The sequence below is a fragment of the Panthera onca genome, chromosome C1, assembly GCF_046562875.1.
Source record: "Panthera onca isolate mPanOnc1 chromosome C1, mPanOnc1 haplotype 2, whole genome shotgun sequence".
Lineage (NCBI taxonomy): Eukaryota > Metazoa > Chordata > Mammalia > Carnivora > Felidae > Panthera > Panthera onca.
This window is the reverse complement of record NC_138346.1, coordinates 15848336-15873368: the sequence shown is the minus strand read 5'-3', so window position 1 is coordinate 15873368 and position 25033 is coordinate 15848336. Positions and strand designations below refer to the sequence as shown.

The following is a 25033-nucleotide window of genomic DNA, read 5'->3' as shown; positions in this document are numbered from 1 at the left end:
CTCTCCCTTCCTTCGGGTTCTCTAGGTAGATATCGCATGCTAGACTGCACAGTGTTCCTCATAAAGTGCTCAAAAATCCATCAAAATTTATTGGAAGAAAAGTATTTTGTGTCATGTGATTTGATTCAACTGGATTCAAACCAAGAAATCCTGGCTGAAATCAATCTCTTTACCAATATTCATGCTTATGAGAGTAGGCACACTGGACCCCCCCCCCCCCAAATGTTTGCTGGGGGTGGGGGGGGGTGGGGAGGGGAATCCAAGATCCCAGCCTTTCTTCTTATTGCCTGCCCTCTTTCTGCCCTGTTTGCAGGAACATCACCTGTAACTGTTTTCTTTTAAAGCAAGGTTTTAAGCTGAAATTTCTCCCAGCCTGAGAGAGTTTGTTTTTTTTTTTTCTCCCTAAGAGAATTTATGTTTGATGATTTATTGAAAGTGTCCCAACAGAAAAAAACTGGTTTCCATTAGTTAGAAGCAACGAGTAGCACCCTGAACAATGCAAGAGGAGTTTTATGCTTTTACATTTCAAAATTTCCGCGAGCTGGTTAGTCCGTGGAGCCTAGGGCTTTGATCAATTTACCAACAAATGATATGTCGCCAGTCTGCTAAGGCTGTTTGTTACTCCTCAGGTACTTTACATAGTATACATGAAAAGATATAAATGTGCATTAAAAAACAACCTGCGAGCAATGCAATTCATCTATAGTAGTTTGCAAATTCTAAAAGGGTTGTGTGCCAAGAGATCGCTTGGGTCTCAGAATGTGTTACCCGTATAAAGTGACGAGATTTTCAGCAGAGCCCAGGAAGCAATCTGATTCATCATGAGGTGAAATACTATCAATAGATTCACTGAGTTCCAGAATCTCTTGGGAAGCCCCGACTGCAGGGCTCTCCAACACTCCATGGGGCTGGGGCAGGTGGGGGTTTAGGGAGGTGGGGTGGGAACTGGTGGTTTCCATGGCAGCAAGAACTGGGCGCGGGGAGGGGGGGCTGGGCGGTGCCCTGAGGGTGACAGAAAGGTGGGAAACTGCCCAAGTCTGAGTTCTAGAGCCTCAGTTTCCATGTTCTGCCAATTCCTGGATATCTGAGTTAGGCCTCTTTGGGCCACAAGTAATAGAAATGGGGAACTTGAGACCAGGGGTTCGAGGGTAGCGCGGGAAGAGCCTCCCAAAGACTGAAGCAGGTACCATAGAACCGACTTGGGGGTGGTCTGCTCCCCTCGCCTGCTCCCTGCACATCTGCCACATTTCTTCCTCAAGCGATGTAGGCTCTGGTTTCTAAATTTTCTTCTCTTTCGTTCAGCAGATGCCAACTGGGGTCTGGCAATTGCCAAAGAGGAAGCATTTGGGGAGCTCAAATTAGGTCAAGTGTCCAGCCCAAGGCCAGCTCACTCTGGCTTGGTTTGGGGGGGAGGGAGGGGGTGGGGGAGCGGGGGAGGGGACCTAGGGCTCCAACATGACCGCCAACCTCCTCTCCCGTTCCTCTTCCTTCTTGCGCAGGGGAGCCAGCCTGTGGAGGGGAAGGGAATTCCCCCCAGAAGAGCCGCGTCCGATGGCAGATCCTGCAAAAAGTATCCAATACATTTTGTAATTTGGGGGAAAATCGCGTAAAATGGAGGTAAAAACCACTTGCCTCTCAAGGTCGTAGAATTTACATGCAACAATTTTGAAAATGCGTTGTAAATTCTCAGAGCTCTAAAAACGGCGAGATTTTACTCTTAGTCTAGGTCAGTAGTCATTGAAGGAGGATTTATGGAGCGCTTAGTTCATGTCGGGGATACTTTCCGATACAGACACAAAGAGTAAAAGACAAACCCTGGGACTAGAACGTAATGCAGTAATAGAAGAAATTTTGGAGTCACACAGACCTGCACCGAACCCTCCTGCCACTTACAGTTGGGGGCTTTGGACACGTTTCCTCTTTCTGAGCCTCAGTTTTCTCATCTGTAAAGTGGGAGTGTTACTCCTTATCACAGCCTACACGGCCCTACGGGATCCAGCCTTTGCTCACCCCTCCCCAGTCAGTCCCTGCCCTCAAGCCTCTCCCACCTTGCTGGCCTCTGGTGGTTCCTCCAACTGGCTGAACTTGGGCCTGCCTCAAGGCCTTTCCAGCCACCGTTTCCTCTGTCTGGAATGCTCTTTCTCCTGATCTGGGTAGGGCACGCTCCTTCCTTTCCTTCAGGTCTCTACACAAATATCCCTTCCTAAATATGTCTCCCCCCTCCCGGCACCGTGTTCCTTACCCTAAAACTACGTATTTACTTGATAGTTATTGGCTGTGTCCCCCCCCTAAAATATAAGTTCCATGATCCAAGGGCACTGGGGTGTTTTCGAACTTCTGTGACCCCGAGCCTAGAACAGTACCTGATATTAGTAAATGGACATACTGTCACACAGGGAGAGCCCCATGGGACAACAGAGGAAGAAGAGACTGGAGTGACACTCCTACAAGCCAAGGACCATGGAGGAAAACCTCCTTTACTGAGAGGATTTTCTACCGCTCTGAGAACACCTCCCCCCCCACCCCCCCCGACCCTGCCCCAGTTCACCTTGGGTTGGATGGGTTTTCCAGACTGGGTTTGGTCTCTTTACCTACCTCCAAGGTAGTCCTGTGGCTTCCAAAGGTACTCTAGGACCAGAATCAGCTGCCTGACACCTTGAACCCTGGACCAGAGCTGCCTGAACATAACATTCAAATCAGGAATAGCATTGTTTGGAAGCACCCCAAATGTTCTGCAGTAGATGACCGGTAAGATAAATTGTAGTGTCTCTTCCAATGATACGGAACACTCTCCAATTATATCATAAGTGAGAAAAGCAAGACAGAGAACATTATGTAAAGAATGTTACCATTTGTATATAAAAAAAAAAAAACCCCAAACAATAGATTCACATTTGCTTGTCTATGCAATTAAGTAAAATTCCACTTGAAAAAGTCTTTAAAAATGAGTATTATTGGGGCGCCTGGGTGGCTCAGTCATGACTTGGGCTCAGGTCATGATCTCACGGGTCGTGAGTTCGAGCCCCACGTTGGGCTCACTGCTATCAGCACAGAGCCTGCTTCGGATTCTCTGTCTCTGTCTCTCTCTCTCTCTCTGCCCCTCCCTTGCTTGTGCTCTCTCAAAAAATAAACACTTTTTTAAAATCGGAATTATCGAAATGGCGCTGAAATGAATCTCCACATCCCTAGCTGCTTCTCCCTGCCTCCGCGTACCATTCATCCGATAGCCAGCCTCCCAAGTCATTGTCTGGAAACACTGCTTTCCTCAGGTTCCTCATTTGCTTTTCCGTGACTTCTCATTACCTCAAACATACACCACCAACTTTATAATCTGCCATTCAGGGCCCCCTGCGTACAGACTCAATTCATCTCTCCCGTGTGACTCCACCACCCAATCCGGGGACTCTCCCTTCCAACCACCACCAAGGGCTCACTGACCCCGGACACGGCAGCCATTTCTATGTGACTGAGGGGTTGTGACACGAACGAGTGCTGAATTTTGTCACGTGACTCTTCTGCATGTGTCGAAATGAGCCTAAGTTGGTTTCTCAGGGCTGCTGGGACAAAGTGCCCCAAACTGGGTGGCTTAAAGGCGTAGGCTTTGTTAATTCACGGTTGTGGAGGCTGGATGCCTGAGATCTGGGTGTCAGCAGGACCACGCCCCTTCTGAAACCCCTTTGGGGAGGCCTTCCTTGCCTCTCACTAGTTTCTGGTGGGTTGTCAGTGATCTTCCGTCTTCCTTCCAGCCGCGGAGCCCCAAGTTTCTGCTTTCATCAGCAATGGCGGTCTCCCTGTGTGTCTGTCTGCAGGCAGTGGTCTTCTCAGAAGCACACGAGTCCGATGGATCGGGACCCACCTACTCCAGTAGGACCTCGTCTTAACTAACTACACCTGCAGTGACTCTGTTTCCCAAATAAGGTCACATTCTGAGGTACGGGTGTTAGGACTTCAACATAGCTTTTGGGGGAGACACAATTCAACCCACATAAGAAATCACATGACTTTTCTCCTTAGCGCTATTAATAGGATGGACAATACTGATGGATTTTTGTTGTTGTTGTTATTTAATTATACCTGTTAATGTTACAACTGGAACAAATTGCCCTTGGCCGCAATACATTCTATTTTAAATGGACTGCTAGATTTTAGCTGTTGACATCTTAAGGTTTTGAACCCTATTGGCAAGTGAGAATATTCTGTTGTTTTCCTTTTAATGCTCTTTCAGTTTTGAGATCAGTATCATAATGGCTTTATAAAAGGAATATTGAAAACTTCTCTCTTCTGGAATAAGTAGTATTGAGATTATCCATTCTTGAAAGGTGGGGGTAGAATTTCCCTGTGAAGTTATCTAGGGTAAAGTGCTTTTTATGGGGGAGAATTTGAACCCCTTTATCTAGTTCTGTGATGATTGCTCTGTTAGACATTGTTTACCGGGATCAATTTTTAGTGAGTTGTTTCTTTCTAAAAAAATTGTCTGTTTCAGGGGCGCCTGGGTGGCTCAGTCGGTTAAGTGTCTGACTTCGGCTCAGGTCATGATCTCACGGTTCGTGAGTTTGAGCCCTGCATTGGGTTCTGTGCTGACAGCTCAGAGCCTGGGGCCTGCTTTGGATTCTGTGTCTCCCTTTCTCTTTGCCCCTCCCCCACTCATGTTCTGTCCCTCTCTGTCAAAATAGATAAATAAAAACGTCAAAAAATTGTCTATTTCACCTACATTTTCAGATTTGTTTGCATTGGGCCATGTGAAGTACCTTCTAAGGACTTTCCAAATTTCCTCTGCTTTTAATGATTATTTTTCCTTAGCATTTCTAATTTTGAGCTTTCATGTTTTTTCCTTTTATTCTTTCTTTGTTATGCTAATGGTGTTTCAATTTTGTTGATTTTTTTTCCAAAGATTCAATTTTTGGATTTATCAGTTTCATTGTTTTTCTGTTTTCTAACTTAATAATTTCTGCTTTCAATTGTCTTTTTAAAATTTTTTTTTTACCATTTGTTTATTTCTGAGAGAGACAGAGAGCATAAGTGGGGGAGGGGCAGAGAGCGGGAGACACAGAATCCAAAGCAGGTTCCAGGCTCTGAGCTGTCAGCACAGAGCCCAACACGGGGCTCAAACCCACAAACCGTGAGATCATGACCCAAGCAGGTGTCAGGTGCTTAACTGACTGAGCCACACAGGTGCTCCTCAGTTGTCTTTTTTTTTTTTATTTTTATTGTTTTTGTTTGTTTACTTACTTAGAGAGGGAGTGAGCAGGGCTGGGGCAGAGAATGGGAGAGAGAGAGAGAGAATTCCCCCCACAATGTGGGGCTCGAACTCACTAACTATGAGATCATGACCTGAGCTGAAATCCAGAGTCGGATGCTTAACTGACTGAGCCACCCAGGCACCCCTCTGCTTTCAATTGTTTTAAGGCATCTGTAACTTTGGCACATTTGTGAGGCAATTCTAATCCCAGATTTGAGAATTACAGCTGTGGTATATGTAGTTTTTCACTAGTAATCGGTCTTCGGATAGCCTATGTTTTTCACTACACCAGTTTCCTATCATTGCACATTTTTGTGTGTATGTGTATCTTATTTCTGCAACAGATGGACGCCATTTGAGGCCAAGGCTATGTATCATATTTGTTAGGGATGATAAAGACTGATATTGCAGGTACGAAGTTAGAAAATTAACGTAGATGTGAAGAACCTATAGTGGGAAGCTTCCAAAATGGAGGTCCTGGTAATCCCTACACCCTACCATTCACACTTTTGTCTTATCCTCTCTCTCCTTGAATGTGGGCTGGACCTAGTGACTTGCATCTAATAAGTAGAATATGATAGAATATCGGTGTACGACCTCCAATATCTGATTATAGAAGATGGATACTTTGTCTTCTCGGAGACTCTCAGAAGGAAGGAAGGGAGCTGGTGGGTGGGCTGTGAGCTGTCCCATGGAGAGACCCGTATGGCAAGGAAGAGAGGGTGGCCCCTGGCCAATAGCCCACAAAGAATGGAAATCTACCAGCCAGCACTTCAGTGATTTTGGAAGCTGATCTACCTTCGGTTGAGCCTTGAGGTGACTGCAACCTTGTGAGAAACCCTGAGCCAGAGGACCCAGTTAAGATGTTCCTTGGATTCCTGACCCACAGAAACTTCATGATAATAAATGTTGTTGTTTGAAGCCACTATTTGTGGGACAATTTGTTATGCAGCTGTGGATAACCAATACATAATCCCAACCCTGGCCACCTGCCTTGATCTAAGAAATACTGCCAAGTTGAAAAGTGAATGGTCTAGTTGCCATTTGGAAGTGACCTGCTCTGTAGAGAGAGAACTCTAAAAGAATTTAAAATGCAATAATGCAATCATTACTAAAGTTTTTCATTTAAAAGGCATTTTAACACCATGTTCTTCTAATTTGCTTTTTTTTAAAATTTTTTTTAATGTTTATTATGTTTTAGAGCAAGAGAGAGACAGCAGGGAAGGGGCAGAGAGAGAGGGAGACACAGAATCTGAAACAGGCTCCAGGCTCTGAGCTGTCAGCACAGAGCCCGACGTGGGGCTCGAACTCCCAGACCAAGAGATCATGACTTGAGCTGTAGTCGGACACTTAACCAACTGAGCCACCCAGGCGCCCCACTCGTTTTGATTCAATAAAGATATGACAGTTTTCCCTTCAAATTTACTTATTTTTAGTGTTTTCTTTTTTTAAAAAAATTGTTATCTGCCCATGAGTATTTAGAATGTGTCAAATCAAAGACAGACTGCCCAGATAAAATCGAGCAGGTCATGGGTTGAATTATAACATAGATTTATATTGCGCAACATTTAAATCAACATTGGTTCGATTTCCAACCACCAAACAAATCTGTCCTCTCTTCTTTCACAGAAATATAGTCTAAGCAGGACATAAGCTGCCCTCTAAAGATGACATTTCCAAGCCTGTCTTGGGCCATGTACCGATGTTCTTACTGATGCAACATAGACTGCTGTTTAGGACATTCACTGGATTTCAGATGTGCCCATAACCCAGCTGCAATCACGCAGAGGAGGACAGTGACCTTCGGCTTGGTCCCACGGGGTAATGAAGCAATAAGATGAAAAGAACCTGAGTTACTGTGTAGCATCATGAAGCAGAACTTCCCACACCCAGACCTCTCACCTGGGAACTGTTACATGAAAGGGAAATCAAACAGCTGTGCTCTTTAAGCCACTGGATTTTGGGGTCTCTTTTTTACGGCAGTTTAACCTTCGCTCTAATGAATACATCCATCGTCGTTCCTTTACAATATGTCACTTGGCAATTATTATATACACAACGAAGCAAAGTACAAATACCTTGACTTCTGCCCTGGGCCAGGGGTGGGGCGGGGAGAAACAGCAAAATTTTTTCTCCCAGGCATGCCTAGTGCTAAACTGTCCAAAAAGCTACAGGTTATTTTTCCTGCATCTAATTTATTTATTTATACGCATGACTTCAGGCTACCCTGTAACTTCTCCACTACATGTTATGTTGGCACAGTCCTTCAGTTTACCGCTTCGCTTCTCGAAGACGGTGATTTTTGTTAGATTGGTTGGGAAATTTATTGTCAGGACATCAGCCTGTGCTTAGAAGACAGGATCTGGGGAAGCATACGGATCCCTGCCAGAGGGCACCAGCTTTTCAGTGTCACTCGAGACATGCGGGGCCAAATCCTCCTGAAGATTCCTGCCTAAATTGAATGTTTCTGGCACATGCAATGCTATGTCACCCGGTCGCCTTCTAAAGCTTTTTCACAATAGCCTTGTAAGACAGGAGGCGCCTGGTTATTCTTCTATCACAGGAAAAGACTGAGGCACACGGTGACATCACAAGTCACTGGAAGGCAGAGTCAGCACATGGCCCTCCAAGGAGGTAAAGTAGACTGTGTGAACGTACAATCCTTTGGCTTTATGTTACATGGGTTGAGCTTGCCTGGCTTCTTTTTAATACGTGAGAGGAAAGGAAAACTGAAGCATTAAATTGCAGAGATCCATCACTCCAGTGTCTTCATGGGAAAACCTGTTTCTTTAAACACATAAAAACAACAGGTCACGGACGACTCCAGCTTCAGCCTTTAAAACTAAACTATAGGCTTTGGGCCTGGTGGCTGTAAATGACAGCAACGTTGGGGAGAGGGGCCTTCTGCTTCCAGGACCGGACGTCTCCACCTGCTTGTGACAGCAGCCCTGTGCGCCTTCTGTAAGTTAAGTATCTCCCAAATTTCACTGCTTTCTCTGCCACCTTGATCTTGCTCTCCATCAGGCTGGAGAAGGAGAGCAGAAACTAAGGCATGAGGGAGACCAAATCATCCTTGGACGCTACGTCCCAAAGGCTTCCTGATCTAAAAGGACAGTTGGAGGAATGGGAAAGTGGCAGGTGTTTGTTCATAGTCATTTGTGCAACTAAATACTCAGAAGCCTTTGCATGGCTACCAGGGGGCACACACGGGGCCTGAGGCTGTAAACGGAACGCAGGACTAGGATTGTACTTTTGTTGCAGACTGAGCTGCTAGGCCTAACTGACCTCACTCCATGTGAGGAAGTGCAGAGGCCCGGGCCGCGGGGGTGGGGTAGGGGGGGAGAATCTCTGAGCTTCTAGGAGATTCTAGCAAGAGGAAGACAAACCAAGGCCACCTGCAGGACATTTCCTTTGCTTCTCTCCTGCTGGGATCCTTAAAGCAGGCCTGGCTTCAGCTGCAGGGAGATGTCAAATCCTCCTCCCAGCCCTACACCTTGATCCCCCAGGGTCTAAAGGTCACGAAAGATCTCCTTCCGTCTCTCCAGCGCCCTTGCCTAAAGTAATTAGAGGCAGAGCAGAAAAAAGTAGAAGGGAGAGGCAGCAGCATCTTTCTCAATGCAGAAAACCGAGAAAGAACAGCGTTTCCTCCACACCCCTCTGAAGGTGTTCATGAACCGACTGCCAAATCACAAGAGCAGGGGCAAGGACTCGGAGGATGATTCAGGGTGTGCTTTCAACTCCCTCCATTCTTGAGCAAGGTCGAGGAGGTCGGGCTTCGGGGAGACGTTGCATCAGTTTGGGAAGAACTTGGGCACCTTCCTGAGGGGGCCCATTCTTGCGCGAAGCAGGCAAAGAAAGGCAGGAGTAGACGGCTGGGTGAGGGAGCTGGAAGGCAGTCCGACCTCACCTTGGGCTCAATAGTGAAAGTGGGGTCACTACGGGATCAGCCCGCGCATGGCAGGAAGGACCCGCTCAGGTCCGCACTGTGCTCGGCCGCTCCCATTAGGTGGCACGTCTGCACCGGCCCAAAGGGATTGCGGGTGCGGGGGCGCGAAGAGGGGTGCGGTTGAGACACCTGTGCGCCTCCGCCCAGTAGCGACCGGGCCGGACGCCGGGGACTGCCCGAGCCCGCCCGAGCCCGCCGGGAGGGACAGGAGGGCGGGACGCGCCCCGCGCAAGGTGGAGGCAGCCACCTGGGCGCCCGCGCGCGGGGCGGCGCTAGGACCCGAGCGGCGCACCTGTTGGCCGGCGCCCCGGGCCCCGCCCGCCCTCCGCCCGGAGTGCCCGGCCCGGCTGGAGCGAGAGCGGCGGGGACAGTGCGAGCCGAGGGCATCGGCGTGGCGGCGGCGGCGGCGGCGGCGGCGCGCGGCCCCGGGCTCACCATGGTCGAGCTGCTGCGGAGCCTGCAGGATTCCCAGCTCGTCGCTCGCTTCCAGCGCCGCTGCGGGCTCTTCCCGGCGCCGGAGGAAGGCCCCCCGGAGAACGGCGCGGACCCCGCGGACGACGCGGCGCGGGCGCTGGGGCTCCGGCATCTGTCTGACGCCAACGGCAAGGGCGGCGGGGGGCCGGCCAACGGGCTGCGGAGAGTCTCGGCCCCGCAGGTAACCGCTGCCAGGTGTTCTCCGCGGTGGGGGAGGGGGCAGCCTGCGGACGTGCTGGGCCTGCAGACTCCGCGACGCGGGGACCCGCGAGCGCCATCCCAGGCGGCGACCCGGCTCCCGGCGCCGGGTATGGGGGGGGAGGGGGGGCTCCGGTCACCAGGATGCCACCTCTGAGGCGGCCAGGTCGCAGCCAGGTCTGTTCCGACATCAGATGCACCAGGAGCTTTAGATGCAGTCTAAAGACTTTCTGCCTTCGTAAGTGAAATGTATGTTCGCGAATATCCTCCCAAACGTGTAAGAGTTACGTAATTGGAAAGAGGAGGGGAGATGTCCTTGACATTTTCACGAGAGGCTTCTTCGGAGAGAAATTCTGCGAACCCCCCCCCAGCCCCCACCCCAGGGATTCATGAGTTTCCTCCCATCCCCCCTTCCCTGGTCCACACCCAAGGGGCTCCGTGTGCCCTTCACTGCCCTGCATTTCCAGCTCGAAGGACAGAAGTTCAGGTTTAAATACCGCTCCTGGAGAGGTCCACAACCCCCACCCCCTACCAACAGGGGGTCCGAGACGCCACCCCTGCCCTGCCGAGTGGGTCTCTTATTAACTGGCACCAGGGACTTTTGACAGATGCTGTCAAGAAAAAAAGGCTCCCCGCGCTCCGCTCCAGGCTTTCGGAGAGTGTGGTTATACAACCCACTGCGGCTTCGGGGAGCCAGCGCAGTGCACAGAGACTCCGGGCGGGAGGGACCACAGAAGCTGCAAATGCGGGGGCGGTGGGGGGCTCTCTGCTGCCGTGACCTGCCCTGGGCACCCACAGAAGCTGCCCTTTCCCTGGGAGAGGTACAAGGCGCCAAGGAAAGAAGCAATGTATTTACAATTGCAACTACTTTTGGGGGCGGGGAGCCGGTTTGGTGACCGGAAGGTGGCATTTATTTATGAGTAGATTTCTAGATCTGGTAACTGAAGAAGAACCTGGCTTCGATGTGGGATGGGATATTGTGAGCATCGAATTACAGAATTTATTGGAGAGGGTGGGGGTGTATTCCATTCTAGAAAAACCCTCTATAATTTTCTTTTTCTTTGTTTCTTCTCGGTGCCACATGACATCTAGTAACTTTTAATTTTTTTTAAGCTTATTTATTTTGAGAGATACAGAAACAGAGTGGGAGGGGGAGCAGAGGGAGAGAGAAAGGATCCCAGGTAGGCTCTGTGCTGCCAGTCCGGAGCCCAATGCAGGGCTAGAACTCACGACACCGTGAGATCATGACCTGAGCTGAAACCAAGAGTCAGACATTTAACCGACTGAGCCACCCAGGCGCCCCAACATCTAGTAACTTTTAGATAAATTTGAGACCCACCCACCTTTCCTTTTGCCTTGTCTTAAAAACGGGACAGAGTCAGGAGAGAAGAACCGTCACGTACTGGAAATGTGGCACAGCTTTTTCTATTCACACACACACACGCACGCACGCCATTTACACACACAGGTGGATGCACAGACTGCTTTTTGTTGTTCTCTCCCCACACGCTTCCCCTGTTTCTCGAATTCAGGAAGCTGAAGAAGTGTGCATTTTCCCACTAGTGCTTTTCAAAGTGTTTGAAACATTACCTTTGGTGAGGAAACTAAATTCTGGACAAGGATCCTCTTATGCTTTAAAAGCACTCAGATAAGCAGGGTGCCTGGGTGGCTCTGTCGGTTGAGGGTCCAATTTCAGCTCAGGTCATGATCTCACGGTCCATGAGTTCGAGCCCCGCGTCGGGCTCTGTGCCGGCAGCTCAGAGCCTGGAGCCTGCTTCAGATTCTGTCTTCCTCTCTCTCTCTGCCCCTCCCCTGCTCAAGCTCTGTTCTGTCTCTCAAAGAATGAATAAACGTTAAAAAATTTTTTTCTTTAAGTGCAACAAGCAGATTTCTTACAAAGAATTGTCTTCTACCTGCTTAGAAAGCCGGGGCACTCAGCCACATAGTAGGGGTGTCCCCCTTCCCGTCCAACACATGACTTCACTTACTATAGATCATGAAATACTAAGAGGAAGCTAAAAGTTCATGGTAAGAGGTCATTGTGTTGAGGGGAAAAATACCCCACAAGAGCATTTGATACATTTGAGCATTTGAGAAGTTAACGAACGTTTTTAAAGATGAGTCTGTTTCAGGTGACTTGGGAAGAGTAGTATTTTGCAAATCCAGGGAGAGTTCCCAAAGGAAAATGATTGACACCTGCCCTGGGCAATTAATAGGACCTTAAGGGGGTGGTTGGAAAACTTCTCTCCAGCAGCTCTCCCCGCTTCCCCCACCCCCGGGACTTTTGGCCTCAACCCAGCCCCTGGTCTGCCTCAGCTGCCTGTCCTTTCTCCAAACAGTCCCACTCATCCCTCAGCTTCAAAGGTCAGTTCAAGAGACACCTTTGCTCACCTTCCAATCTCACTCCCCCTCTTTATAGGCTCTCTTTGTTTCCTGTGATTCTTCATTATAGCATGTATCACATTGTGCAAACATGCCTTTGTGTGGCTGATTATTGCCAGTCTCCAGCGCGTGATAAGCTCTCAGAATGCAGGAAACTTGCCTGGTGTGCTCATTATTTTCTTCACGTGGGAGATCAGTGAATTTTGTGAATACGTGAGTGCAGACTGCAAAATTAAACCTGCCTTTTAAAAGCAAGATAAGCAGATTTCTTGCAAAGACCTCTCTTCTTGCTTCGGCGAACAGAATGGTAGGGGTTGTCTCCTTCCCATCCCAAACACGACTGCACGCACTATAGATGATGAAAAAGGAAGAGAGAGCTAAAAATTCAAGATAAGATATGAAAGATTTTTTTAGTTGAAGACTAAATATTGAAAATCAGTTTTTTCCCCACCAAGCCTAGAAGGCAGGCAGCTCTTGGACGCCGATTTAGGTCCTTCAAACAGTAGAGAAGTGTTTTCATTTGGGTGACTTTAGAATGCAACAAATCGAATTTTTCTCACCTCCCACATTTGCTGAATTTATTTTAATTCTTAAAACAGGACAAATGTGGAAATGATTAAGGGCCTCCTTTACAAATTCTCCTGTAACACCATAGCACTGGTTAGTTAAAGATTAACTACATCTTTTACAAACCGGGGCTGGGCCGGGTTTGTACAAAGCTGTCATTGACTAAGTCGGAGTGGACCTCAGAGATTTCCTGGTAGTCCTGACTTTCACAGGCAGGTTCCGACTCCTAGAAGGTTAAATGCTTTATGGAGGACTTCCCTGGTGTCCACACAGTGAGACCTTTTGACTCCCGAGTCTAAACTTCTCTCCACCATGCACCTTCCAGGGAAAAACTCCAGGGTTTCATTTTATCTGTCTCATTGAGCAGGTGTGAGGTGTTGGGGCTGGTTGGGAGCAGGGCGGAGGCTGGGTGGAAAGAGAACGCGTTGCTCTCAGTGTGCAAGGGTAACTGTAAGAGAACCTCCTTGGTAGTAGCCAAGATCAAGAGGCAGGGATCCTGGGACTGAGTAGAAGGGCAAACGCCTGGTTACAATTGTGGTGGTTTTTTGGTTTTGGGTTTTTGGTGTTTTTTTTTTCCTGCGATAAAGCCAGCGTGGATATAACGGTATTTTGATTTTTTTTTTTTTTTTTTTTTTATCATCGCTGCTTACTCAACTCAGTTGCCTTCAGATAGACGGTGCAGTGCCGTTCCGCGTCACCCTGTTAGACCGGAGTGGTCTTTCCAAATTGTACCGTGCTCAATAAATACTTTTTGATAACTATTTGCGCAGACATCGTCTTACAGTTGGGTTGAGGCAGGGATCGAAGATACGTTGTTTACGGAAGTCTTTGTACTCCTATTTCCTTCTTGAAACCTTCGGGGCCCTCCAGGTGCGTCAATCCACGAAAACCCACCCTTGATTTTACTGGCTTGCGAACGTGCAAAGAACCATCTTAGGAATCAGGACACCTAGATCTGGCTCCGCCTCTGTGACTCAGGGAACTTCCCTGGGCCGCATCTGCAAATGGGCACAATGGAACAGAACCGTGGGTTTCCACCTGTGGCTGGCCATTAGCGCCAATTAGAGGAGCTTTAAAAACAAGCAAAAAAAGCCCATGTCCGGGGGCCAGGTCAGAGGTGGAGGCTGAAGAAACTGGCAAACAGAGACGGGAGGCTCCAACTTCTCTTCTCCCGGGGCCCACCACCCTTAATGTGCTCAGGACGTGGATAGTGATGCTGGAGGCAGTGGTCGAAGTTGCTGCCGCCTTTTGGCTGGGTTAAAACTCAACTGGCCAACAGGTCGAACTTCACCTTTTGATGATCTTTGATGTTCCAGTTTGAAATGGTAAAAGCCCCTTTGAAAAGGAAACTTCGACCATTTTTTCCTAGTTACAGACATGGTTCAGATGAGAAACTTGGAAAAATACCAAGAAGTTAAATCCAAGCCCATTATACCACTGCCCGAAGATAATCACTCGGTAAATGTTCAACTTCATTTTTCGTTCTGTGTTACTCCATAGCATGGTCAAAGTATAATTTAGTTAGCCTGTTGCTGGGCTTTTAGGCTGTGTCTGGTTTTTGCATTAAAAATAACATCTTTGTACGAGTACCTTTCCACATACCTTGACTGTCTTTTTTATTTAATTTTATTTTTTTATTTTTAGAGAGCAAAGGAGGGAGAAGGGCAATGGGAGAGGAGAGAGAGAGAGAGAGAGAGAGAGAGAGAGAGAGATAGTGAGTTTGATCCCAAGACCCTGGGAACATGACCTGAGCCAAAATTAAGAGTCAGATGCTCAACCAACGGAGCTGCCCCAGTGCCCCTGTTTGATTGTCTTTTTAAATTGAGATGTCATTGACACATAATGTTATATTAGTTACAGGTGCGCAACAGAATGACTCAATATTTGTGAATATTGTGAAATGATCACAGTAGGTCTAGTTAATATCCATCATCACGCGTAATTGCAGTTTTTCTTCTTGTGATGAGAACTTTTAAGATCTACTCTCTTAGCAACTTTCAGATATACATTATTAACTATAGTCACCGAGCCATTACATCCCCATGATTTATTTATTTTGTGACTTCAAGTTTGTATTTTGTGACCACCTTCGCCCATTTCACCCACCCCACCCCCACTGCCTCTGGCAACCATCAATCTGTTCTCTTTTCTATAAATTCAAGTTTTTTGTTTCATATTTCATGTGTAAATGAGATCATATGGTGTTTGTTTTTCTCTGACTTATTTTACTAAGATGATGCCCTCAAATTCCATCCATATTCTCTAAAATGGCAAGATTTCCTTCTTTTTTATGGCCAAATATTTTAGTGTGTGTGTGTGGCACATTTTCTTTATCCATTCATCCATCAACGGACACTCAAGTTATTTCCAAATCTCAGCTGTTATAAATAACGCTGAAATCTTTTGGAGCTAGTGTTTTCTTTTTTTTTTTAATTTCTTTAATGTTCATTTATTTTTGAGAAAGACAGCATGCGGCAGGGGATGAGCAGAGAGAGAGGGAGACACAGAATCCGCAGCAGGCTCCAGGCTCTGAGCTGTCAGCACAGAGCCTGACGCGGGGCTCGAACTCACAGACCGTGAGATCATGACCTGAGCCAAAGTCGGATGCTTAACTGACTGAGTCACCCGGGTGCCCCTGGAGTGAGTGTTTTTTTTTTTTTTTTCCTCAGATAAATACTTAGAAATAGAACTGCTAGATCATGTTGTATTTGTGTTTTTAATTGTTTTTAAAGATTTTATTTTTAAGAGTCTCTACACCCAGCGAAGGGCTCGAACTCATAACCCTGAGATCAAGAGTTGTATGCTCTACTGACTGAGCCAGCCAGGCGCCCCTATTTTTAATTTTTTGAGGAACACCCGTGTTGCTTCTGTAGTGGCTGCCCCAGTTTACATTCCTACCAGCAGTGCTCAAGGGTTCCCTTTGCTCCACATCCCTTCCAATGCATTTCCAATGCAAAGTGTCTTTTCAGTACCCTTCGATAGCTCAGCTGCTACAGCAGAGGACTGTAGAGGAAGATCTTTCAGATCTTCTGCCCAGTATTTGAAAAACAATCGTTATTGAGTTGTATGAGGTCTTTGTATATTTTGGATATTAATTCCCCTTCTCAGATACGTGATTTGCAAATGTTTTCTCCCATTTGATAGGTTGCCTTTTCATTTTGTTAATGGTTTCCTTTGCTATGCAGAAGTTTTTTTTTTTAATTTTATTTTGTTTTTTTAGTTTATATATTTTGAGGGCAGGGGAGGGAGAGCAGGGTAGGGGAAGAGAGAGAATCTCAAGCAGGCTCCACACTGGAGCATGGGGCCCAGTGCAGGGCTCGATCTCACAAACTGTGAGATCATGACCTGAGCTGAAACCAAGAGTTAGACGCTTAACCCACGAGCTACCCAGGCGCCCCTGTGCAGAAGCTTTTTAATTTGATGTAGTGCCACTAGTTTATTTTTGCTCTGGTTGCTTTTGTTTTTGGTGTCAAATCCAAAAACGAAAGAAACCAAAAAAACATCACTGCCAAGACTGAGTTCAGTCTTTGATTATTTCCTTAATTTAAATTTCTGCATGTGGAACTGCCGGGTGGAAATACATATATAATGCCTTTCAACACCAACTTGTCTCACAGAACAGGTGTTCTAAGATATGTAACGGTGAGTGTGGATTTTCTCACCCCCTCACCACTGTCAGGTATAAACACCCTCTTTAATCTTTGGAGAAAATAGGCCACCTTCTGCTTCTATCCCATCTTTTCTTCCTTTATTTCTTGAGCAGCTACTGTGTCTCTGGGGTGGTCCTCAGCCTTAAAGATACAAAGATAAATGAGATCTAGTTCCTGCCCTGGGAAAGCCACAAAGAAAATGGTGCGATGCAAAAAAAAAAAAAAAATACCAGAATAGAATATGTAGGCTAATAATAATAATTGGGTACGAGTTGATAATAATAATAATAATAGGCTGATGATAACATAATAATAGGATTCATATGTGGCCAGGGAGACCCTAGCAGGAGTGGCTCACCATCCCTGGGGAGGCCCATGAAGTCTTGATAGGGGCTAAAAGTGCAGTAGGAATCAAACAGCTGAAAAGGTGAGAATTTCTTTTCTTCACCTGGAAATCTCAAATGATAAAACACTCAGACACGTTGTCATTCTTGGTGAAGAGCGACACGTTCAGCCTGGGTTCCCAGCAGGAAAGAGATTAAAGGGTGATTAAAACCCCAGGGGCGCCTGGGTGACTCGGTCGGTTAAGCGTCCGACTTCGGCTCAGGTCATGATCTCACGGTCCGTGAGTTCGAGCCCCGCGTCGGGCTCTGTGCTGACAGCTCAGAGCCTGGAGCCTGTTTCAGATTCTGTGTCTCCCTCTTTCTCTGACCCTCCCCTGTTCATGCTCTGTCGCTCTCTCTGTCTCAAAAATAAACAAACGTTAAAAAAAAAAAGAAACCCTTAAAAATGGTTAAAATGGCAAATTTTATGTTACGTATATTTGACCTTAAAAAAAAAAAAAAAAACCCACCACAAGTCCAACTTCACCTTCAAGGAGGAAAAACGTAACTTCCCTTAAGTGTGAGTTGCACAGGGTACAACGGGGGAAAAAGAAGGGGGGAAAGGAGTAATTTTCCAGAGTGGAAACCTGACAGACACCACGTGGGCCAGTAATCAGTGTTAACGTCAACAGCGGTCAAGTCCTGTTGACAGAATGTGGTTTTGATGCATGTAGGTAAATGAAACACTCTTGATACATGTCGGAAGCGGCACTCCACATGTGTGTTCTTCTTTCCGTGTAATCATGAGAAAGACACCAGGCAAACCCTAGCTGAGGGGCATTCTGCAAAATCGCTGGCCTGCACTCTTCGAAATTGCCAAGGTCGTAGATAACAAGGAAAGCGTGACCAATGTCCTAGCCAGGAGAACACATGAAAACTAAATGTAATTGTGGTATCCTGGATGGAACCCTGGAATAGAAACAAAGGATGTTAGGTAAAAACTAAGGAAGTCTGAATAGAGTATGGAATTTAGTTAATAAAAAGGCATCTGGGGCTCCTGGGTGGCTTCGTTGGTTAAGCGTCCACTTCGCCTCAGGTCATGATCTTGTGGTTTGTGGGTCCGAGCCCCGCAGTGGGGTCTGTGCTAACAGCTCAGAGCCTGGGGCCTGCTTTGGATTCTGTGTTTCTGTCTCTCTCTGCCCCTCCCTCACTCGCACACTCTCTCTCTCTCAAAAATAAGTAAACATTAAAAAAAATTTTTTTTAATGCATCAGTGAAACCTTCTGCAAATTGAAAACTGCTCTAAAAACTAAAGTCTATTTAAATTTTTTCAAAAACAGGGAAGGCAATTGAAGGGAGTTCAAAGACGGGATCATTTACAAAAGGTGTAGGCAGTGTGGGAAAAAACCGACAGGGGAGGACAGCATCTCGGAGCAAATGCCTTCAGCCTCAAAAAGCAAGAGGAGAAGACAAGGTCCTGGTAAGCTCAGACCCGGTGAGAGCTTAGCTGCCAGAGAGAGAGACTCCTGACAGGAGCCAAGACCGTTAGTAGAGAAACATAGCCACAGGCTGGCAGGAGTAGTGGGGGAGATCTGTTACCAACTCGCTCTCCATGTGCCCTCTCGTATGTTGCCAGTGTCTCCCTTGGACCAAATGCAGTCAGAAGCCGGGGAGATCGGGAGGCTGCCTGATGCAGTCGACCTAGGTCAGCCTCGCTGGAGAGAGGCGGAGAGCGGACCCGGAAAGACAGATGGAGAACGTCGAGCCCAGGTTGCATGAAGACATTGGTATGGTGTTTCGAGCTGGTGTCTGGGGCCAGAGCCAGAGTTTCAGGCTGAAGCCTGAGTGTGGCTTCCTGCAGAATGTGATCTTCATCCTGTAGACGAGGGGGATGGGAAATCGATTTCATGCCATGTGCCCAATCAGAACTGGGGACTGGGACCTGGTGATAAGAAAGGCTCTTGGGGTGTCGCTGTGCCTAATGGGAAGGAGTGGGGGATTGAATGGTGATGTCTGTGGGGGTTATCGAGGGGGCCTGGTGCTGAAGCATTTAAAAAATGGGGAACAGCGGGGCACCTGGGTGGCTCAGTCGGTTAAGTGTCTGACTTCAGCTCAGGTCACGATCTCGCGGTTTGTGAGTTCGAGCCCCTGCCAGACAGCTCAGAGCCTGGAGCCTGCTTTGGACTCTGTGTCTCTCTCTCTTTCTGCCCTTCTCCCACTCACACTCCGTCTCTCTCACTCTTTCTCTCAAAAATACACATTAAAAAAAATTTTTTTTAAGTAAAAAAAATGGTAACGGGGGACATGGCACTAACATGAAATCAAGCCTTGGTATCTGTGTGGGGTTCTTCATGAAACTCGAGTATCACCTTCACCCACAACCTCCTCGGGAGGAAAGAGACCACTAATGGTTTCTTAAGACCTAGGTTGCTGTTGGGAACCTTAAAAATAAAACCGTCAGTCATTTTGTAACAAAAATGGGTTTATTCAGGATTAGCAAAGAATTGCAATTCGGGACAAGCAAACTACAGCAAAACCAAGGCAAGTCCTGGGAACAGAGGAGAGGAACGCTCTTTTGTAGAGGGAAGGGGGAAGTTGGGAGGGCTGTTACAAACAAAAAGTCCATTGGAATAAATGGGGGGTTTGTCGGATAATGGCTTTTCATTGGCTGAGTTGTGACAGCCTCTCACTGGCTGGGCTGTTGCTGGGCAAGGAGAAAACCTTTCTTCCTGTGCCTGGGGTAGACTTCTTTCTCTTCCTGTTGGGTCTGCGATTGGCTGAGGAGTGGTGGGGTGTGAGGGCTCCCCCTGCTGGCCGCTGGGTTTCTTTCCAAAGGAGGTTTCCTTTTACTAATTTTCATACCACAGTTTTAATCCTGGAACCCCATCATTATGGCCACAAACTGATTGGATTGGGGAGCAGCCCTCCAATCAGTGGCAGCTTTCTATAGGCTGGTCAGCATCTGATGACACGATCTGGTGCGAGAACCTCACCGAGTTGGGACACTGCACCCTGGAGAGTGACTGATGGGGCCAATCTCATTGCTCCCTGAGGGAGTCTGAATGCAAGACCCAGAGACAGGGACAGAAATGGTGGAGTGGTCCTGGACTTCAGAGAGAAAGAGGAGGCCATTGGCAGAAGGCTCGAGACAGAGAAAGCAGTGGAAAAGCAGAAGTTCAGGGTCGCAAGGAGGGCAGAAAGCCCACAGCAAGTGTTGAAGCAGAAGAGAAAACTCCAAGTGGAGCAGGAAGCTGAGGCTTGAGTGTGATGGGCGCCACTTCTGAGGGCAGGTGCTGGAGGGACTGTTGACCTTCAGGATGGCAGGGCTCAGGGGGGGCCTCAGGGACAGAGACTGGCTGTGTGGCTGCCAGAAGCCTTTCCTTCCTTCCTGAGGAATCACGTAACAAACTCCTCTCACTGGAGGGGGCCGGTGTGGGTCTTCCCTTGCAAGCAGAATGTGCTGGTCCCTACTGCTTTGCCAACTTGCCCATAACTGCGATTAGATCATTAGTTTTATCCTTTTTGTGTAGTTGGGTGTGGGGGGGTGGAGGCAAGGGGCAGATCCCTCTTTCTCCTGTGCACCCCCAGGGCCTCACATGGGCCTGGAACATGGCGGGTGCTTTCGTACTTCCTGTCGAACGAAGCACGTAGGTAAGGGTGTGCTACACTCAACCTCTTTCTCGGCAGAAACGAGGTAGCCTGCTCTCTCCTGTGACAACTGGGTTCGTTTTATCCCTGACTACCTGGCTGTGTCTTCTTTTAGCATAATGGGTTTTTTTGTTTGGTTTGGTTTTGTTTTGTTTTTTCAGTGCCAGGTCCTTCCTTTTTATCCAGGAAACTGATAAAGGGTTTTGATTAATGAACAACTTTTTAATTGGTCTACTTTCTTTGTTTGGACACCGCGAGGGGAGTTTAGGTATTGCATGACGTTGGTTATGGTAAAAATACTTGTCAGCTTAAAAAACTGTGATTACATTACTATGTTTTGGAACGCTGTTGACAGCAGGCCTTGTCTAATTCTAATTTTCTTGACTTATAATGAAGATGTCAACATGTTTAAGTTTTTTAACAAAAGCACTGTCACTTCCGTTGTTCCAGTTTTTTGTCAATTATTAAACCCTCTGCTGTCCTGATAAGAATTCCGTCTTGAGCAAAGGCACTTTTGCATTTTATTTGGCACAGAATTTTCTTGGGAGAAAATACTGTCACAGTTTCCTGGCAACACAAGTAGAGTGCTTCTTTCTGTGTTAGGAATCTAGGAAAATGCTAAAATCGGGGGCCTCCGCTGGTCTTTATTATTCTCCTCGCCTGGTGGGATACATTCCACATAGGAAGAAAATGAGATACTGAAAAATCCAGTGACGACTATGAGGCACATTCTCTTCTCACTCCTGCTTCGAACTCGGTATGGACTCCTCAGCAAAGTGTTTTAAGAATCGAAGAAAACAACTCCTCACGCGCAGGGCAGGATGGATGGATGGGGAAGGAAATAACCACCTGGGATCTTGAGAGGGGGTGGAAAAGGGAGTAACAGTTTCCTTGAACCATTTTGAATATTGCCCCAAAGTCCCCAGATGCTCACTGGCATTTTTACACTCATTCGTTTAATACAAAAAAACTACCCGTCAGATTCATTCTTGCTTTTGTTAATGCCATCTATTTTGGTGATCGTGTTGGCAGGAGAAATAAATGCACTCTCTGTAATCTTCAGGTATGTTTTGATTTTTCCACGTGGCAAAAATCTTCGTTGCCATAGAATTGTATGGGAAACAGCCCACAAAGCAAGGACTCCTGTGGCTGAGAGGAAGACCGGGTTATGGTGAATAGAAGTCCCCCTGGGGTAGAACGTTGGGAACAGAGAGTCCAGGACCTCATTGGTGGAGAACACATTTCTTGGCAGTTAAAAAAAAAAAAAATCACCCTCTCTTACAAGGTGACTTAAAAGGTGGCCGTGAAATAGACATCAGAGATTTTGTTAAAATCATGACAAGTGAAAAGAGGCTCTGTTAGAAGTTGGGGTTATTTTCCCCCCTTCTTTCTGAATTTTGATCTTTTGATGATTTTCGGCTAGGAAGATATCAAATATCTTGAAATTGATCTTTATAATTGTCAACTCTTAAAGCAATTCGCGTTTATGTTAGCAATAGCGGAAGATACCAAAAAGTAAAAAGAAGAAAACAAAAATCCTGCATGAATTTTGCAACCTGGGGAAAAAAATGTTAATGCCTTAGAATTTTGCTTCCTTTTATTTCTATGCAAATATAGAATGTGTAAGTTATGGATATGCATACGCATACGATTTTGGAATTAGCTTTTTTTACTACCATCATGAACATTTCCCCACATTACTGAACATACTTCAATTATGCGATTTTTCAGAGTTGTGTTATAATTCAATAGGTGATAGGAATTAAAATTTTTTTCCAGTGGTCAAAAAAATTCCTGACGTACATATCCGGATTGTTTCAGCGTTTGTCTTTGTACTTCACCTGGAGTCTAAATAGCGAATTGTTTCCTGAGAACCACAGAAGAAGCTGAATTCAGTTGTCACACTTACTGCCAAATGGCCTTCTGGAAAATGTATCTCAATGATCGCTCCAAACAGCAATCCAAACCAGTTAGCCCATGGTCAGCATTTAGTATTACCTTCCTTTTGTTTTTGTTTTCCTTGTTTTTTATTATAAGCTTGGGATAGTAAGTACACGGATGGTAAATGTGCGACTTGATGCGTCTGACTATGTGTCTCCCTCCCTGTGACTACTGCCCAGAGGAGGGTAGAGAACAATTCCAGAAAGTCAGAAGGCTCCCTCAGGCTCCCACCGAGCAATAACACCCTCTCCCAGGGAACCACTCTTTCGCCTCCATCAACCAGGACTTAGTTTCATCTGCTCTCGAACGTCACATAAATGGAATCATACAGGATGCGTACCAGTGGTGGTTACATTTTTTATGCCACAGAGCATCCGTTGCACAAACATACGACAATGGATCCTCGTTACAGACCGTTTATGGACATTTGGGTTTTTATGAAGCATCAAGTATTACTTTAAATATCTTTTACTCTTAACGTTTTGGTTTGATGTAATTTCAGATTTTTGAAAATTTGCAAAAATAGTACAGAAACATCCCTATGCGCCCTTGACCGCTGTTTTCCTAACGTTAGCATCATGCGTAACCACAGCGCAGTTATCAGGGTAACGGTATGCAAGCCGTGGAGCTGTTCAGTTTTCACGAATTGCTCTCCTAATGTAATTGGCTATCCAAGGATCTAATGCAGAAGCATAAACTGCACTTAGCTGATATGTCTCTTTAGTCCAACCAGTCCAATCCGGAAGTTCTTCAGTCTTTCTTCCTGAGCCACAATCAAGAGTCAGGCGCTCAACTGACTGAGCCGCCCAGGTGCTCTGAGAACAGCTAATTTTAAATAAAATAAAAAAAAAGAACATTTATTCATTTTTGAGAGACAGAGACAGAGGGCCAGCAGGGGAGGCACAGAGAGAGAGGACGACACAGAATCCGAAGCAGGCTCCAGGCTCCGAGCCGTCAGCACAGAGCCCGACACGGGGCTCGAACCCACGAACCACGAGATCATGACCTGAGCCGAAGTCGGACGCTTCACTGCCTGAGCCACCCAGCTGCCCTGAGAACAGCTAATTTTAAATTAAAAACTGTAAAAGAGAATTCCCTACACGTTAAAAGTAAAGTAGCTTCCCCTTTCTTTCAACTGGACTGCCAATGACAATGGCTGAAGTTATGGCCAGGGAAGCTGCAGGAGGCACAAACTCAGAGTTGAATGGCGGCCTTTTCCGGTTTCAACGTCAACAATAACAGTTCCCCCGAATGGCAAACCCACTGCATCTGTTTGGTAGATGGATGCCCTTCTCCCACTGGTGGTTTTCGTCACCAGAAAGCGTTTATCAAATATCTCATTGTAAAAGGTTTCTTCAACTATATTCTACAAAGGGAGAAACTTAATCATGACATCCAAAGGAGATCTTGAAAGTAATTAAAATTCCATATACTTCCGGACATGGAAATACCAAAAAAAAAACAATTTTAAAAATGAAAAATATCCATAATATAATCCAAATTTCAAAAACTACACAAGCATACATTGAATATATATTCTTCAAGGATCTGGAATGATGAACCAAATGCTGCCAGTGGTTCTTTCTGAATATCTTTAAATATTTCTTTATTTGTGCTTCTATTTTTTTTCACACTTTTATTTTCTGCATTTTTTTTTATTTTTACAATAAAAGGGTAGTGGTTTTATGTTTAGAGAACATTAAGCCATTTTCATTTGACTGAAAAAAATTTCCCCTGAGGATGTCTTATACTTTTGAGGAATATTAGTTACTAAGATTACTAACATTGTTCCACATAAAACTTTTTTTTTAATTACCATGGACATCTTTGCAACCAAATATCAGCAGGGTTGCTTGTGTTCCTACCTTGAGGGGATAGTTATTAAACCGTTGGAAGTATACCAAAACTCTCTTAAATGAAACAAAATGGCTGCCCCCTCCGTGCCTCTGCAGAAAGGCCCCGCGTGAAATTGCAGCACACCTTTTCCTGCTCGGTCCAAACTACAGCATGAAATGCCTAGAACTTAAAACACATAATGCTTTTCTACACTCATGAGAATTCCTTAATGCACCGAGAAGAGTTTGGTCTCAAAAAGATCTCTCCTCTACTTGGCCAAAACTATTATTACAGAGTTCAGGAAAGTCTTAAGAAAAAAAGATGTTGGGTGTTATCACCCAACCCTTCGGTCGATTTTCGGCAAGTAGTGTTTGCTGTTTCTTTAAAGGTTGTTTTGGAAGATCTCTTCCCCGACCCCCCTCCCCCACGGTAGACCCCTTCCTTTCTTTAGATATTTTCTTTTTTTTAAATAATATTTTTGAGTTTTGATTACAGTCTTACACATATGATGCGAGATTTTCCCCCCTAGGTATTTGATGTTTTTGATGCTATTGTAAAAATCATTCTTAATATAATTCTGTGCTCTTGGTTTTGGGGGTAGATGCCCATGATTCATCGCTTACATCCAAGGAAGATTTCTTTTTATTGCTGTAGATCCAAACAGTTGTGACCGGGTTTTAGTTCTTGGGTCACCTTCAGGCAGTATCTGTGCATGCTTTGTGTTGGAACTCAGTTTCGCCTAATGTGATGACAGCGTTTGAAGTAAAGGTACCCTGAAGGAGGATGCCGCGTAGGGGCATCACAGCCACCTTTGTCTATTGTTTGGTGT

The 25033-nt window shown here is 46.2% G+C and overlaps 1 protein-coding gene and 1 long non-coding RNA gene across 6 annotated transcripts in view; both read left to right on the top strand.

Moving 5' to 3' along the window:
• The first annotated feature begins 1454 nt into the window (after positions 1–1454).
• LOC132672118 (uncharacterized) lies at positions 1455–6218 on the top strand. 3 transcript variants are annotated; one of them, XR_014138022.1, is made up of 4 exons: positions 1455–1617; positions 2633–2748; positions 3747–3931; positions 5890–6218. It is a non-coding gene; the product is annotated as an uncharacterized LOC132672118 (long non-coding RNA). The 3 variants fall into 3 exon arrangements; XR_014138023.1 differs by having other exon boundaries at positions 1467–1570; positions 2603–2748; positions 3814–3931; XR_009607370.3 differs by having other exon boundaries at positions 1467–1570; positions 2603–2748.
• Positions 6219–9215: 2997 nt separating this feature from the next.
• The window catches only part of SGPP2 (sphingosine-1-phosphate phosphatase 2), a 107883-nt gene continuing 92065 nt past the window's right edge, over positions 9216–25033 (top strand). Inside the window, exon 1 of one of the 3 annotated variants that reach the window (XM_060623834.3) lies at positions 9216–9840. In XM_060623834.3, coding sequence (XP_060479817.1) covers positions 9622–9840 — 219 coding nt within the window. In that variant the 5' untranslated portion in view covers positions 9216–9621. Of the gene's footprint in view, positions 9841–9977; positions 10107–25033 lie in introns of those variants that run through there. The other 2 variants (XM_060623836.3, XM_060623835.3) reach the window with 2 other exon arrangements.